Source organism: Sturnira hondurensis, unplaced genomic scaffold, assembly GCF_014824575.4.
Source record: "Sturnira hondurensis isolate 20B ecotype Veracruz unplaced genomic scaffold, ASM1482457v3 Scaffold0021143, whole genome shotgun sequence".
In the NCBI taxonomy this organism is placed as follows: domain Eukaryota; kingdom Metazoa; phylum Chordata; class Mammalia; order Chiroptera; family Phyllostomidae; genus Sturnira; species Sturnira hondurensis.
Genome location: NW_028093774.1, coordinates 22,971,851 through 22,988,416, shown reverse-complemented (window position 1 = coordinate 22,988,416; position 16,566 = coordinate 22,971,851). Strand labels below are relative to the sequence as shown.

The window sequence follows — 16,566 nt, the reverse complement described above, 5'->3', positions numbered from 1 at the left end:
CTACCATCTATGCTACTTATTCTCTGTACCTTCTCCCCTCTTCTCCTCCCACTTCCCTGTTGCTAACCCTCCATGTTGTCTTTATCTTTAAGGTTGCTTTCCTAAATCTCATCTTCTTGGAATTTTTTTTGAATTACTGACAGTTACTTCCCTCTCATCTATATATGCTTTCTAAAGATTTTATTTACTTTTTTAGAGAGAGGGGAAAGGAGGGAGAAAGGGAGAGAAACATGTGCAAGGAAAACATAGATGGGTTGTTTGTTACCCTGCCCTGTACTGGAGACCTGGCCTGCAAACCAGCCATGTGCCCTGACTGGGAATTGAACCAGTGACAACCTTTCAGCCTGCAAGCTGGAGCTCAGTCCACTGAGCCACACCAGCCAGGGCTATATTTTTTCCTTAAAGTAGGAATATGATTTTTCTAAGTTTTGTGGACTAATTCAGAATTGGAAAGTACAGCCTATAAACCACAGGTGGCAAACACAAGGCCTGCGGGCCGAATCCGGCCTCCACCTTGTTCTGTCTGGCCCAGCACCTTGTTTCTACCTGGTGGCAGCACCAAGCTCCCTGCCCCTAGTTAAGGAGGAGTTTCATTTACACAGTCCTAAAATTACATTCAGCCTTTGAAGGCAACCACGAGGCTGATATGGCTCCCAGTGAAAATGAGTTTGACACCCCTGCTATAAATAGGTGAACCTAGGACTTCTCTTCAACCCCGGACGGACTCAGCTTGCCTTATGTTGATGGGTCATCTTCAATGATAATTTTTGCTTGTGTTCCACAAACAATTAGCATTCAAGATTCCGCTTCAGTTGGCTTTGTACAGCCGAACTACAGGTGATCTGTCCTACGCTTTCTTGCCTCCATTTCTTCTAGCTTCTGGGAGTGGGTGATTATTTTATCCAGAACTAACCTCAAAGACTAAGAAACAGAACCACTGTGGTTGAAATTTCAAGGGAACATTGAGAAAATGAGACCTCTGTCAAGCCGCAAATGTCAGATTGCTTGATGTGGAACTTGCTAACAAAGTGTATCAGTACTCAGTTCCGTGAAGCAACTAATCCAATTATTCAGTCAATATGGAAAGCCCAAAGTCTCCAAATGCCATTAGATTATAAGACCAGCGTGCTTCTGAAAAGACAGAGTCCATTTCTTGTCATATTTAAACCATCCTACCATGATGAGAATTTATCCAATTGCTTAAAAAGAAGTGGAGGATAATCTTGAGCGATTCCACAACCTTTCTTAGTAATGTTGGTACTTAAGTCCTCTTCCAAATTTTGTCTCATATCTGCCTATTTGAAATTCCTCTAACTGCAGTTTAAATAAATACACAATTAAGAAAAAAATAAATGCTTTGGGAGAGGGTGCTGTGTCTAAACATGAAGATTTTTGAAGTTTAAGATCATGATATTTGTAGGCACCAAGAAGAACCCACTTGGAGATAATTTTTTAAAAAGAAGGACACTTTGCAATGGCCCTGAACTTCCAGGCACATGGGGAGAGGAGTACAGGGAAAGCAGGTCTGGGTGCTGGGAGCCGGGTCTGGGCCTCAGTGCCACTGACCAGTGAGGTGGCCTTTGAGCGGTCATGCCATCACACCAGGCTGGTCCCTGGCTTGTAAAACAATTGTGCCTGGTCCACCTACTACATGGTTGTTTTTATGTGTTTGTTGAGAGCAGAAATAGTTACCCAGTGTATTGCAAACTGTAAACGTCCTTTTAAGACAGAAGGTTTTCTGTCGTTTCTTTTTATATGTTCTCCATCAGCCACCTTCATACAGTTATCTAGCTACTTTGTCTCTGACAAACATGTATCTCGTTCAGGTCCTCTTTTACAGTTTTGCTTCTCAGTTTTCCTCCTGTGTTTTCTCTATCCATTTGAGGTGACAAGTCTGGACATAACACTCTCCTCAGCTATGCCTAATAAAGTGGTAATATGTATAGTAGTCTCGTTAGCTTCCTATCAAGTGGCTCAGCACTGCAGACGTGTTCAGCTTGCTGTCCACAGATGCCCCTGAGGTCTCTCCTCCTGCGTATGCGTAGCCTCATTTCCCTTTGCTTTATGCAGCAGTGTGCTCTTGTACTTATTAACTATCCCTGTCATAGGCAAAGAGTTTTCTTTACTGCAGTCACGTGACTGTCCCTTTTGCCAGCTTAATCATTCCAACTTCACTTGTGTCTTTTCCTCCTGATCCTGTAGAATCAGTGTCTTCTGAAGACCTCCCAAACTGTCCAGCCCAGTGCTGGGTAGAATTGGCTAGTGCAGAACCCGGTGGGAGGACACAGACCTCCTCAGTCATTATCCTGTACATTATCTGTCATCCGGAGGCATACTGGTTATTTGCACAAGTAATCCCAGGAAACCCTCCCAGTCCCCTCCCATTGAGGTTAGGCTACCAGCCAGCCTTGCCACAGCCGTTTGACAGGTGACTAATTGCTACTCTACCTCTCCTGAAAATGTCACTCTCAGCAGACCCAGCCTGTCTAAAATCCATCCTTCCCTGTCATCCCTGAGCAGTAGATGACTGCCCGTGTTTCCTTCAGTGGCTTTCCTCGGCACAGAAGAGTGGCTGGCCACTGTTTCCCACAGGAGGAGGTGGTCTCTGTGATGATGCAAAGCAGTTTCCGGGCCCTCGGAACTTCGGCCCTTGGGTCTCAAGATTTATGCCGTCCAGGCTGCCCCAGCCTGTGTGGTTCATCCCTTTGCAAGGCCCACAAGCAGCTGCGCACCTCCTTTGTAGAGCAGCACTGCCGTGAGTGGTGCCCTTTCTGCAGATGGGTCTGTAGCATCCTTTCCTGCAAAGTTTTCCACAGCTGGGAATGTCACATAGCCAGGCTGCAGTGCCTTCGGTTCATGGTTTCATCAGATCTAGGTGAGCAATTTGGGCACATCCAAGCCATCCCAGATTCTCAGTTACCTCATTGCCTCTCTTTTCTCTCTACCTGAGGTGCCACATGTATGTGTGTGTGTCCTCTCTTCCTTTTCAAAACTCATGCTATGGAACAACCCAGTAAGTCAAAGGTTGGTCCATTTTCAGGAAGGGGGAAATGCCTTGTTGTTTATGTCAGGTACCAAGCTAGTGGTCTGTTCGTGTGGCATCCAGAAACACCCTGACTGATTTTTTAGTGGTTCCTCCAGTTTGGCCATACTCACCATTAAACTTTGACATAATGAGAAAGCAGCCATTGCTGTTGTCGCTGGTCACAGGCCTATTGTCGGCTCATTACCTTCTCCCACAATTCCTGTGGAGACCCAGTGTGCCATAGGTGATCTTCACATCAGAGATGGCGGGAGGGAAGGGGAAAGAGAGGGAGACAAATGTCAGTGTGTGGTTGCTTCTCATTCGCCCCCATTGGGGCATCTGGCCCAAAACCCGGGCATGTGCCCTGACTGAGAATTGAACCAGCAGCCCTTTGGTTCACAGGCTGGCACTCATTCCACTGAGCCACACCAGCCAGGGCTGATGTCACCATCTTAATCTTGACAATATAAAGTAGGATTTTGATGAAGTCACAACAATATGAATAATTCAGTGGACTTGAGTCATGTGTACACTTGGGGGAGAGTTTGACAAAATACACAGCCCAGCACCACCCAGGTCAATTAAATTAAAATATCTGGGGTTAGGGCCCAAGAATGTGTTTTTAAAAACCCCAGGTGACCCTCATGTGCCTATTGGATTAGGAGCCAAGTGTGTACTAAAGTGCACACCTTCGTGTGTTAGTCACACCCATTAATGAATTCTTTGTTTTTATCTTTGTTCCCAAATCCGATCAGTTGTTAAGCAGGACTGTCTAGATTATCACTGTTACTGCTCAAAAGTGTGCTGGCGTTTCTCGTCTGGGAGCTCCTGTCAGCCTTCGAGTTCACAGGTGAAACCAGTTATCGGCCTGTGGTCTTACCTAAGCAATTACCCTTGTAAGAACACACTTACAAACCAAAGTCTACTTGTAGATTTAATCTCTTGCAATAAAGGTACAGCAACATCTAGCTCTAAACACAGTATGAGTAAAATACAGTATCGTCATGCATAACTCTTCCTTACATTTAAATGGTTGAGTAATTATTTATTTGACAGTTTCTTTCATCAAATATCATCTACCTACAATGGCCTGGGACTACTCTCCGTTCCTATATCTAGGAATGGACAGTATAGTAGTGAACATATCAGACGAAAATGTTAGCCCTCACAGAGCTTGCATTTAAATACGGAGACACTGTAAAGATAAGCACGCTACATGCATGGTGTGCTGTGTAAATGCTAAAGAAAAGCTCTTTGTTCACGTTATTTTACTCAGAGTCAACTAAACTCTAGCATTGTTAGATATACAAGGGTGCTGAGGTCAGTTTCTGTCTTCAAAGAGTTTATAATCTAGAAACCTTAACTGCCTTCAATGCCTCTCAGAGAAATAATGTTTGTAATTAAATTTGGACAGGAAGGAAGGCGCTCCCCAAACTGTATACACTCTATATATTGCACTTTCCTTTGGCATTTCTAAGCCTCTTCTGTAACTTTCCTTATTGTGCAGTATGCACATTTGGCCAAAACCAGCATAACTATGTTGTAAAACATGGAGGAATGATTTGTAAATTAACAGACAATGCAATCTACTTTCTATTCTCATAGCTAATTATTTCTGTTCTAACCAAACATTTAGGCTTTGAGAGCCTTGGGGTTTTGAATGCTGATATTATCATATCAAGATACTTGTTGCTGAGAAAGACAAAAATGGGCAATTAAAATGTACCTTGGGTACAGTGGTTTTCAGAATGAGTCAGGGACTGAAGCATTAGCTGAACACACCTTAAAAGTGCAAATTCTCATGTCCCTCCACCCCTCCTAGCTCACTGAATCAGAATCCCAGGTGGGGCCCTGCCATTTCTATTTTAACATTTATTTAGAATGTGAGAACCGGCTCTAGTAACTCTTAACACACTCGCACTCACTTGTGGATACTAATCAAGGCAGGTGAGGCAAGCACATGATTATCGAAGCTGAGAGATGCATATGTTAGACCCTGATTCATTCCATTTCACTTTATTGACATCTTCCGACACTAACTGCGGTTAAGGTGTCAGACATCTCCACATCTGTGTTATGAATGTCTATGGGGAAGGTGTAGTCAGTTGAAAAATCTGCAGACTAGATTGGATCTTGTTGCTAAGTAACTAACAAATAGCCACAAGCCTGTCGTATTGTTTTAAAGTATCCTGAAGGGTGCGCTCTCACCGTTTCAGAAGCTTCTCCCTGTGTAAATTCATGTGACTGTTGGTCTGGGTCTCTGGTGTGGTTCTCTATGAGCTGGTCTGCCGCTATCTTTGTATCTGTCCCCACTTTCTTTTTTCTTCTTGGCTCACCTTTCCCCAGTCAGTCTCTTTCCATAAGAGAAACCTACTATTATTTTGCTGTCATTGATCTAATGTACTGCACTTATGCAAGAGTTTTGCATTCCCTTTCTTTTAAAGATTTGTATTTATTTAGAGGGGAAGGGAAGAAGAGAGGGAAAGAACTATCAATGTATAGTTGCCTCTCATGTGTCCCCTGCTGAGAACTGGCCTGCAACCCAGGCATGTGCCCTGACTGGGAATCGAACTGCAGTTCTTTGGTCCACACTCAATCCACTGAGCTATGCCAGCCAGGGCTCATTCCTTTTCTTAATTTTAAAAGCAAACAAACAGGATAATTTGTTACCAAAAGGTAAAAACTAAAGGAGATCGCATTGCTTTTCAATTTATGGGAGAGATGGGAGGGGTGTTGTTCTTCTCCTTGAGGTCCTTTTGTTTTATTTTTTGTGGGTGTTTTTACTGAAGCACAGCCTGCATGTTGAGAAAGGTACAGGTCATGGGTGTGCATCGAGATGCGTTTTCACAGTATGCACATACCCACGTCATCACTCCCCAGATCAAGAACTAAAACATGTCAATGTCCAGACAGCCTTCCTCCCACACGCCTTCCCCAGTCACGCCCATCTCCTCCCCACAGTGAACACAGCCCTGAAGCCTAAACTCCTAGACTCGTGTTGCCTGTTTGGGGACTTAATATACATGAAATCTTACCATGTGTTTTATTCTGTGTCTGGTGTCTTTATCAACATTATGTTGGTGAGATTCACCCATGTGCTGCAGGTCGCATTAGTTTATTTTCATTGCTGGAGTATAATTACATTTTGGGAACACACCACAACTCATCCGTTCTGTTGATGCACATTTCGAGTGTTTCCAATATGGGGATATTATGAATTTCTTTTGCATGTTGACCTAGGAGTGGGTTGCTAAGTCACAGTACACAAACACACTCACACTCATTCGACTTTAGCAGAGACTGTGAACCAGTTTGCTGAAGTGGTTATAACAGGTGACAATCCTACCAGCCATGGAAGAGTTCTAATGGATTCACATCCTCTCTGTCACTTACTATTGTAAGTGTGTAATTTTAGTCTTGCTGGAGGGTGTGTAGTCATCCCTCCTTGTGACCTTAATTTGCATTTTCTATAACTGGTGATACTGAGCACCAGTGTGTACTGGTTTTTGAGATGTCCTCTTTGGTGAGATTCCTTTTCAGACCTTTGCCCATTTTTCTACTGGGTTGTCTTAGGAGTTGTGAGTTCTGGGCAGAGCCCATAGTTGGAGATGTATTTTACATCTGTTTTCCTACCCTGTGTCTTCGGGTGAACAGACGTTCTTTTAGTGGGGTTCAGCCATTTCCTTTATGATCTTACTAAAGATCCTCTGCTTCTTTCATGAAAATGTTCTCCCACATTATAGTCTAGAATCTTTAGATTTACATTTAAATACACAATTTTTAGGTAAGGTATGAAGTGGGGATTTAAGATTCATTTTCACCTATGTGTATTATCTCAGGACCATTAGGGTTTGGGGTTGTTGGGTTTTGTTTTGTTTTGTTTTCACTTGGTTTGCTTTCCTTTTTTTTAACTTTAGAGTAGTTTTGGGGGTACAGAAAATTGCCTAAGTGGGACAGAGCATGCCCGTGTGCCCCGCACCAGGTTCCTTTGTTCTCACCCTCTCACGTGACTATAGTTCGTTTGGGACAGCTAAGGCACCAATACTGATCCCTTATCATTCCCTGAAGTGCATGCGGTGTTCGGATTAGCACCATCGTTTTTCACAAATGGAAGTACTGTTAAGGGATGCTTGGAGAGCATCCTCTTAACTAAGTCTTCAGTCACATAGTCCATCATCGCAGGAGGAGACAACTGTCTTTGGTCTCAGACCCGAGCTGGGAGAACTCAGTAGGGCTCAAGCAGTGTGAACTCAGGTCCTGTGAGGTCCCTGGGGAGGAAGTATGGAAATCCTGCGAGTAAAGGCCCTCCAGGTATTCCACCTTTCTGGGTTTTAAAAGTGTAATAAGTAGACTTACCCAAAAGTCCTACAGTCTGGAGTTTTATTATCTTTAACTAATGTTTGAAATATGTTTAGTCACAAGCTATCCATTATTTATCTTACAACTAGAGTTTGTACCTTTTGACCCCCTTCACCCATTTCAACCCCCTCCCCGACCTCTGGCAGCTACCAGTCTGTTGTTTCTGTGGAGTTTTTTGTTTTGCTGTGTTTAGATTACATGTATAAGTGAGATCATGCAGCGTTTGTCTTTGTCTGACTTATTTCATTTAACATAATGCCCTCAAGATCCATTTATGTTGTTGCAAGTGGCAGGATTTACTTCTTTTTATAGCAGAAGGTAGTTCTATTCTAATGTGTGTATAATACACCACATTTTCTTTGTCCATTCATTCACTGATGGACACTTAGGTGGCTTTCGTGTCTTGGCTATTATAAATCATGGTGCAGGGAACACAGGGACACAGATGTCTTTGAGGTAGTGTTTTCGTTTTCTCTGGATCGATACCCAGGAGTGGAATTGCTGGGTCATATGGTAGTTCTGTCTTTTATTTTCTGAGGAACTTCCATACTTTTTTCCATAGTGGCTGCACTGATCCACAATCCACCCACAGTGCGTAGAGGTTCCCATTTCTTCACATCCTCTCCAGCACTTGTTGTTTCATGTATTTTTGATAACGATCATTCCAACAGGTATGAGGTGACACTTTATTGTGGTTTTGACTTGCATGTCCCTGCTGATTACTGATGCTGGTCATCTCTGTGTCTTTGGGAAACAGTCATTTCAGATCCCCTGCCCATTTTTAATCAACTTGTTTTTCTCTTCTGTTGAGTTGTATGAGTTCTACATATATTTTGGGGGGATATATTTAGACCCCTTATCGAATACATATTTTCCCTCATAGGTTGCCTTTTTATTTTGTTGGGGTTTTGTTTTTTGTTTTTGTTGGGGGGGGCGGTTTGCTGTAAGTGGCTTTTTAAATCAGTGTAGTTCCACTTTTTTGTTTTTTGCTTTTGTTGCCTTAACTTTTGGTGTCAGACCCAAAATATCAATGTGAAGGCAAGGAACTTACCACCTATATTGTCTTTGAGGAGTTTTATAGTTTCAGAACTCATACTTAAGTCTTTAATCCATGTGGAGTTCATTTTCGTGTTTAGTGTAAGGTAGTTCATTCTAATCAGCTTTTAGATGCCAGGTGCCCTGGGTAGGGAGACCTCAAGGTTAAGGTCCCTCTTCGACCTTGGGTGTGTGTGGAAGACTATGCCTGATATAGTCTCCTCCCCTGTTTTGGGCCTGGGCAGCATCACCACGACCCCTAGTTCTAAGAAAGGCAGGACAGCCACCGAGACTGCTAGGCCCTTCCCTGCAGACGTCCCCATCACTCACCTCCCATAGACTTCACTATGCACAAACTTCAGTGGTGCCAGTGTGTTTCAAAGTCTTAACTATTTGTACGTGTCTTCCCCTATGACGGCAGATTAAATTATAGAAAGGAAACAAGGAAGGCCAGCCATTATTTTATGAAATACTCATTGGTCTTTATCCCAGCGGTAACCCCCATCCTGGATGACACTTGGTGGCACTTCCACAGCTGACAGACCGACCCCAGACGCACACTTGGGTCATCTTGTCTTTGTCCTGCTTCCCGCAGCACCGTGAGCTCCCGTCACTCCGCCAGCCCGGTCGCCTTCGCCAGTGCCAGGGGTTCACCGAAGGAAGAGCTCCATCCTGCCGCCTCCGTGCAGCTTGCGCCTTCTTTCTCCTCCTCCTCCTCATCCTCATCTGGTCCGAGGACTTTCTACCCTCGCCAGGGCGCTACTAGCAAGTACCTAATTGGATGGAAAAAACCTGAAGGAACCATAAACTCCGTGGGATTTATGGACACAAGAAAGTGAGAATTCTTTTGTGAATCTTACTTGGCGGTTTGCTTTTAACATGACAGAAAACAGAAAAGTTTGGGACGATTCTCTATGGCCACGGGGGACAGGCTGGGAGGTGGGAAAGAGTTGATTTGGTAGGGAGATTATTATTTTCCTAAGTAAAACTTGTCTCAAATTATTTCTGCCTCTCATTCCTTAAGAAAGATGTACTGCAACATGTTCAGATTTGAGAATCTCCCATGAAATAGTACAGTCGTCCCCGTTACCCATGGGAGGTGCGTGCCTCACCCCCTGCGGATGCCTGAACCACAGATTATACCTAACCCTATATATATATATACTGTTTCTCCTATACATACATACCTTTGATAGTTTCATTTATAAATCAGCAAGAAATTAACAGCAACAACCAAAAATAAAATGGAACTGTTTTAACCATGTACTGCAATAGAAGTTGCATGCATGTGGTCTCTCTGCGATAACCGACGTGGCAGCTGAGACTTAGCTGTGAAGTGGCTGGTAGGTGGGCAGCGTGCACATCTGTGGACGTGCTGGGCAGAGGGAGGGCTCCCTCACGGGCAGGGAGGTACCAGGTTCCATTCATGCTACTCAAGATGGCACGCAGTTTAAAACGTGGGAGTTGTTTATTTCTGGGTTTTCCCGTCAATACTTTTGGAAGGTGGTTGGCGGTGAGCAAATGTAACCACAGGAAGGAAAACGCGGGTAAGAGGGGACGGCTGCTGTGCCTGGGGAACAGCCTTCCGAATGACCAGCCCTCTGGTGCAGAGACCAGCCCCATCCCTTTGAGGACGTTAATCCAGCCTTTCCATTTAATCTTACCTGGGCCAGGAGGCACCAGAGGGAATATTAGAAAGTAAGCGACTGCATAGATAAAGGGCTTTTTATAAAGAACAGCCAAAAAAAAAAAAGAATAAATGATTCATTCCATTATTTTGTTTCTGTCTATACAGAGATTGCATTTGGGATCCATAACCTGTGGTCTTTTATTAATGAGTCTGTTGCTAATTTTGGCTTAGTAGAGCTAATTATTTCCTATAAAAGAATGATTGTTTCATCAAACTTTTTATTTTGTGTTTCAAATTGGTTTTGTTTCTTCAACAAGAATTTATCTGAGTAACTTCTAATGTAACTGAATAGAAGTAATTTTCACTTTACTCTCATATAATATTTCTCCGTGACTTATGTCCTTCAGAGCCCACTGTGCCCTTCAGTCAGCCTTTATTGACTTAGTTCCTGCCATCTTTCCTTTTACTCAAGGCGTCATCAGAGTGATGGTAATGAGATAGCCCATACCAGGCTGCGCGCCTCGACCAGGGACCTCCGGGCGTCTCCTAAGCCAAGCTCCAAGTCCACCATTGAAGAGGATCTCAAGAAACTCATCGACCTTGAAAGCCCAACTCCCGAATCCCAGAAGAACTTTAAGGTACAAGACAGCCTGGGGTAAAGAGCAGGTAGAGGCAGCTGCTCACCAGGTACACCCTCCAAGAGGTGTCAGTTCCCAGCTCCTTCCACCATCCCCCGTCATCTTCCCAGTAATTAGTTCACAGTGTTCTCCAAGCGCTCTGTTCACTCTGTTCCTGCAGCCGGGTCCTTCTCGTCTGGGTTTCAGTCAGCCTGCCCCAGCATGGTGGCCCTCTCGTCTTCACCGAGCCCCAGCCCCCGTGGCCCGTGCGTTGCCCCTCGGGCCTCTGCAGAGGCCTCTGTGGCCCCCTTGTCAGACAGAAAGTTTCCTCTAAGGGCTTCAGTGCCTTCTGTCCAAAGGGCTCCCCTTCTCCCACAAACAGCCCCTGCCCCATGTGCCCACAGCACGCTGCTCTCTGACCTTGCTTCTGTCTACTGGCCCTGGCCAACCAGACGTGCCTGCTGTGCCTTGTACGCTCCCCAGTCCAGCTCCCTGTGTCTGCACACTTTCCTGCGGAACTTTCCAGACTCTCTCTACTTCATGGAGCCTTCTTTCCGTTCCCTCCCAGAATTCCAGGCTAGACCTGCCTTCTCTAGAACCCAGTGTCCCTGCCCTTCACATCCAGAGCACTTGCTCAGAGTTGATGTTCGTGTGTCAGTGACTGCACCTTTGCACGGCCGCGTGGAAGGGTTTGTTCTGCTCACCTCAGCTTGGAGGACCCCCGAGCTGCCCGTGCTCGTCCTCCGAGGTGTGCACTCTCACACTGCGGGGCTCGGGGCTGGTGTGTGCCGCTCAGGGCCCCCAGGCATTGCCCTCCGAGTGCAGGGCGCTTCTGTCTGCAGTGTCTCAGGGAGCCCCAGGAGCGGGGTGTCCGCCCCCAGGAGGGTCATGGCAGTAAACTTGGACATGTTCTGTTCACTAGTGCTTAGTTAAATGATTTGTAGTCTGTTTGAAGTGATTAGCAAGCTTAATTTGCGAACTTGAAGATCGATTGAAATGGAAAGCAGGCTATTAACTACTCACCATCCCCGAGCTGTGCTCAGAACGCTGGGAACTTGCCTGTCTGGAGGGGCTGTGTGGTCTTGTCCCTCCTTGACTTTCTCCCCACGATGCCACGTGCGTGTTCCTCTAGATGGGGCAGGTGTGCCCCCTAAACCCGCAAATCAGCACCTCCAGAACTGAGGTGCACTCCCAAGGCCACTGTGGAATTCTGCAAAAGCAGCAATTTATTAACATAAACATTAAGATCGTAAATCATTTTAAAGACTCGCCATTCTTGATTTCTGTAATTTCTGTTTTATAAGCCAGCACTTAACAGTTCTGACTCATCACCCAGAGTACAAATGGTTTCCTTAGCAACCGTGCAAAATATAGTGCTTGAAATTTCTTTCTTTGTCCATCAAAACCCAAAGAGGTGTATTAAAATGTTTAAGGACCAGTTTAAAAATAAAAATTATTTCACATTTTTCCTTAGATTCAGAGGAAAATTAAACATGCCACGAAAGGAATCTTTCCTCCACTTCTTAGTTTCACATGTTCAGAGAGGGGCAGGCTTAAAGCTTTCCTGTTTCTCCTTCATTTGTGCACTGGAAATAATTGAAAGCAAATGTCTGTTTTGCCATTATTTTAGGTCTGGGCTTTTATTTCCAAAGTGAATTACTTTAAAACACCCCTATTTGAAATGAGGTGTATGTTCTTTATGTTGTAATGATATTACTGTCAGACCCTCTGCAAAGAAAATGCTTCTGCCGGTGAAACTGTCACTGGAAGCAGGTGCTCGAAACACCCTGTATTTTCTCCAGTTTTGTTCTTTTTAGTTTGGTTGATAAGTTTGGCTAAGTAGCTGCGTGTGTCTTCTGAGATTTATCATCTGAATGACCGTGGCTCTGCCGTGTCGGTAAGGCCAGTGTGCCCATGGAAAGTCTCCCAGGTCACGCCTGGCTCCAGGCCCCAGGCCACTGCAGCTTCGGGTGCCAGGAGGGCCCAGCTTCAGGCCGTGGCAGTTGAAACCCATGCACACCACATTGGCTTTATTGGCCAGCAAGTGCTACCTGGGAAAGCTCGTTAATTCCAGTCCAGCGTCTTTCCCAGGCTCTTCTGCAGCTGAGCGGATACTGGATGTCTGGCAGTGCCCTGCTGGGCAGGCTGCACTGCAGGTGGGGCTGCAGGGCCCTGTGCAGAGGCTGCGGAGCTCCCACCTCTGGGGAAATGGCAGGGCTATAGCATTCTCAGAATCCTCTGCCTGCAGAGATGAAACAGCCCTCTTTGCCATGAGGGCTGCTTTACAGTGGCAAGTGAGCAGGCAGTGGTGCAAACCAGTGGTGCCGCCTTCCTGCCAACACTCTCAGGTACAGACCTCAGGAAGAGGCCCGGGCAGCTCCGTGTTCAGGAAGACCTGATACCTGCTTACTGCAAGTGCAGGAACCCAGTTCACTGAGAGCCAGGAGGACTGGAAAAGGGAGAGAACAGGAGACTGACCTGGAGCAAGGTGCCACCTCTCTAGACCATGTTCCTTGGCTTTGAAAAAGAGGACCAGAGTAGATTAATGGTGCTCAAACAGTTTTAAAGCTCAGAAGCCTTTTTTTGAAATAAAATTATCCATGGGAGCCAATATGTAGAACTGCAAAAGCAGAGTTTCTGTGATGGGAAGGGTGGATGTCATGGGCCCCTGGGTTCCACCTGAACGTCTCCTCTCCTCAGGAAGTGGTGTTGTGATGAGCACCTAGGGCTCCATGGAGTACGGTCTGCAAACCCCATGGCCTGATGCTCTCTCACATCCCTTCCCAGCAGGCCATCAGTTTTCATTGTGGTTCTTTCCACAGTGGGCCAGTAGCCCTGGACAGGGCCAGTGGCAATCTCAGGTCTGACCTGCAAGAGGGTACTACAAGAACCAGCGAGGTGTGCACACTTCTAAGACTGGAATTGAAGGGGAATGGGGCCAGGAACCATCTGAACGAGCATGGACAAGTCTAGGTCCTGCTGCTTTTTGGTGGGCAAAATGCATCTAAGTGCATTGCTTTCTTCTACCACATATCCTGCCTGCCTTTACTGTAGGACGTTATAACTTCTGGTAAAGTGCACTGTTGCTCGAAGGACCTCTCTGAATTCGAGGCAGCTGTTTGCTGCTAGGAGGTATATTAACATTTCCCAAAGGGACCGAAACTAGACGTGGGGGAAATTTTCTCTCTTGTAAAACTATCAGGGCAGGAATACTCACTGGAAAAGGAAATCCCTTTGCTGAACCCAGAGGAGCCAAAAAAAAAAAAAAAGATTGACAGCAGGTTTTGAGTGGACAGATCTGAGATCTGACTCAGTGGGCAGAGCCTGTGTGATAGCCCAGCAGATGGAAGAGAGATGGCCTGGTTTGTTTGTTGCTGTTTTAAATTACTATTGCCGAGCCATTTAACCTCTCTAATGCCCACTCTTCTCTGAAAAGTGAGAAGAGAAATCGTTATTTCTGTACCAACTTCCTTCCACTTAAAGATTCACAGAACATTTATCATAGCGGCTTTGTTTTCTAGGAAAGCACATGTGTGCCTGGGGTTAGCTCATCATGAATTTTTTAAAGTGAGCACAGTTTTTGCACGATTGGCTACTCCTGAGACTCATTTATAATATTTTTGATTAATACCTTTTTAATATATTTATGCAGCAACTGTGCATACCACATTGTGGGTAATGTAGACTTGATTAACCGATGGTGTGTTGAATGGAATAGTGTTAGGCCCAGAGCACATGAATGAACCCGAGTGTCAACTCAGTCCTCTCTCTGTCCTCTCTAAATGGAGCTGCTGCTGTGTGATGGTCTCTCTGCCTCTTCAGAGTGCCATGGGAAGTCCCACCGAGGCTTCCTGCCAGCACTGACTCCGCCCTCCTGCTCACATCTTTACCTGTTCCCCACATTGTTCTCCCCGCCAAGGTGAACCGTAGTCTAAGAGGAATTGAATAAATAGCAGCTTTATTGTTAACAGACCAAATACTCTGTTGGCTTTTAGGATACTGAATATTTAATTGTTATTAACATGTCTGTTGTTTCTCAGTGAATGGGATTCTCAAAAGCTTGCTATTTGCAGAAAAATCGGAAGTAAAATCAAGTCTGGTTACAAAGACAAGAGACATCAGTACGATACAGCTATTTGGAACATGTGTCACTTTTCTACATGCATATAAATATTTGTCATTTATAAAGACGACTCCCCTATTTTCATTTCATGAATAGAAATCTGCCTCAAAAAATAGATTTGTTGCCAAAACTCATTAATATAACTGTAGCAGTTAATCAAGAGCCACCTATTCTTTGGGTTAACATTTGGTGACGATCAGATGCTCTTGCTGCGCAGCACACACGTGGTCATTTGACAAGCGTCTGAGAGTGCCTTCCTGGAACCGGGGCTGTTCCCTTGAGGGCTCCAGCACTATTTCCTGATACACCTTACTGATGCACACCACTGCGAACAGCCCAGTGTTCCACTTAACCCCTAGTAACCCGTTTCACAGACAAGGACTTGGGCTCAGAGAGCCTGCATGACCTGGCCAATGACAGAGCATTCCAGTGCAACAAGCTCGTGTTTGTGTGCGCCTCGTCTCGTTCTCGCCCGTGACACGGTGTTGGTGGCTCTCTTAATGACATACCTGAACTCGGTGCTGAGCACTGATGGACAGCGTGCTGGGCTTTGAGGACGTGATGAGCTAGCAGCTCTCGTTTTGGCTGTAAGGTCGTGGTGGACCTTGCGGCTTACTTGTTGGGCTCTGGGGTTTGACAGGGTGTGTCTGAGAGCAGTGTTTTTGTTAACCCACTCATTCCCCAAAACCTGGGTCTTGGGTGTGCGACTGGAAAACTGACCTTCCGTTGTCTCTGCACTGTTTTTCAGTTCCAGGCGCTCTCCTCGCCGCAGTCTCCTTTCCCTACCACCCCCACCTCAAGGCGGGCCCTGCACCGAACGCTGTCGGATGAGAGTATTTACAGTGGCCAGAGGGAGCACTTTTTCACCTCAAGGGCTTCGCTCCTGGACCAAGCCCTGCCCAATGACGTCCTCTTCAGTAGCACATATCCTTCTCTCCCCAAGTCTCTTCCATTGCGGAGGCCTTCGTACACCTTGGGAATGAAGTCATTGCATGGTAAGTTGGTCCGTGGCTTCAGCTGTATGGCCCTGCTAATGATGACAGTGTCCCCAGAAACAGCTGTCCTTCACTTTGCTCAGGGAATGACAACTGGAGGCAGTGTCGCTCACATGCTCCTGTTATCTCAGCTTACCCGCACCCCTCGTCTGGCCTTTCGGCAGCAAGCCCAGACCACAGGGTACAGTCAGCCTCCCCAGGCCATAAGTCACCTGGGATGCTCGCTGGGTTTTTTAAATTAGGGTATAATTGACATACAACATTATATCAGTTTCAGGTGTTCAGCATAATGATTGATACTTGTTTATATTGCAAAATGATCACCACAGTGCATCTAGTTACCACCATCTGTCACCATACAAAATTGTTTTTTTATGAGAAATTTGAAGATTTACTCTCCTAGCAACTTCCAGCTATGCAGTACAGGGCGGAATGAGGCAAAAATAGGTTTGCAATGGTTCATATGGAAAATAACACAATAATTAATAAGTAATAATACAAGAATAAACTTTGTGTTTCATGTAGTCATGACTCCAGCCCTACTTGTCCGCCCGTAGTATTAGCCGTACTCACCGTGCTGTGCATCCTCGGGACCCGTCTTTCTCTGTCAGACCTTCCACAGTTGGCACAGTGCCCCCAAGGCCCAGGGTGTCGCTAGTAGCAAGAGTGCATTTTGTGTGGCTGGATGGTATTTCGTGGTGCGTATGCACCACATTTTCTTTATCCATTCCTTCATCAGCAGACACTTAGGTGGATTCCATATCTTAGCTATTGCAAATGAT

The 16,566-nt window shown here is 45.5% G+C and overlaps 1 protein-coding gene across 9 annotated transcripts in view; it reads left to right on the top strand.

Moving 5' to 3' along the window:
* The window catches only part of SIPA1L1 (signal induced proliferation associated 1 like 1), a 328,871-nt gene that overhangs the window by 298,937 nt on the left and 13,368 nt on the right, over window positions 1–16,566 (top strand). For all 9 annotated transcript variants that reach the window (XM_037031572.1, XM_037031571.1, XM_037031573.1 and 6 more), the window contains 3 exons: window positions 9,015–9,254; window positions 10,522–10,687; window positions 15,538–15,784. In XM_037031572.1, coding sequence (XP_036887467.1) covers window positions 9,015–9,254; window positions 10,522–10,687; window positions 15,538–15,784 — 653 coding nt within the window. The remainder of the gene's footprint in view (window positions 1–9,014; window positions 9,255–10,521; window positions 10,688–15,537; window positions 15,785–16,566) is intronic.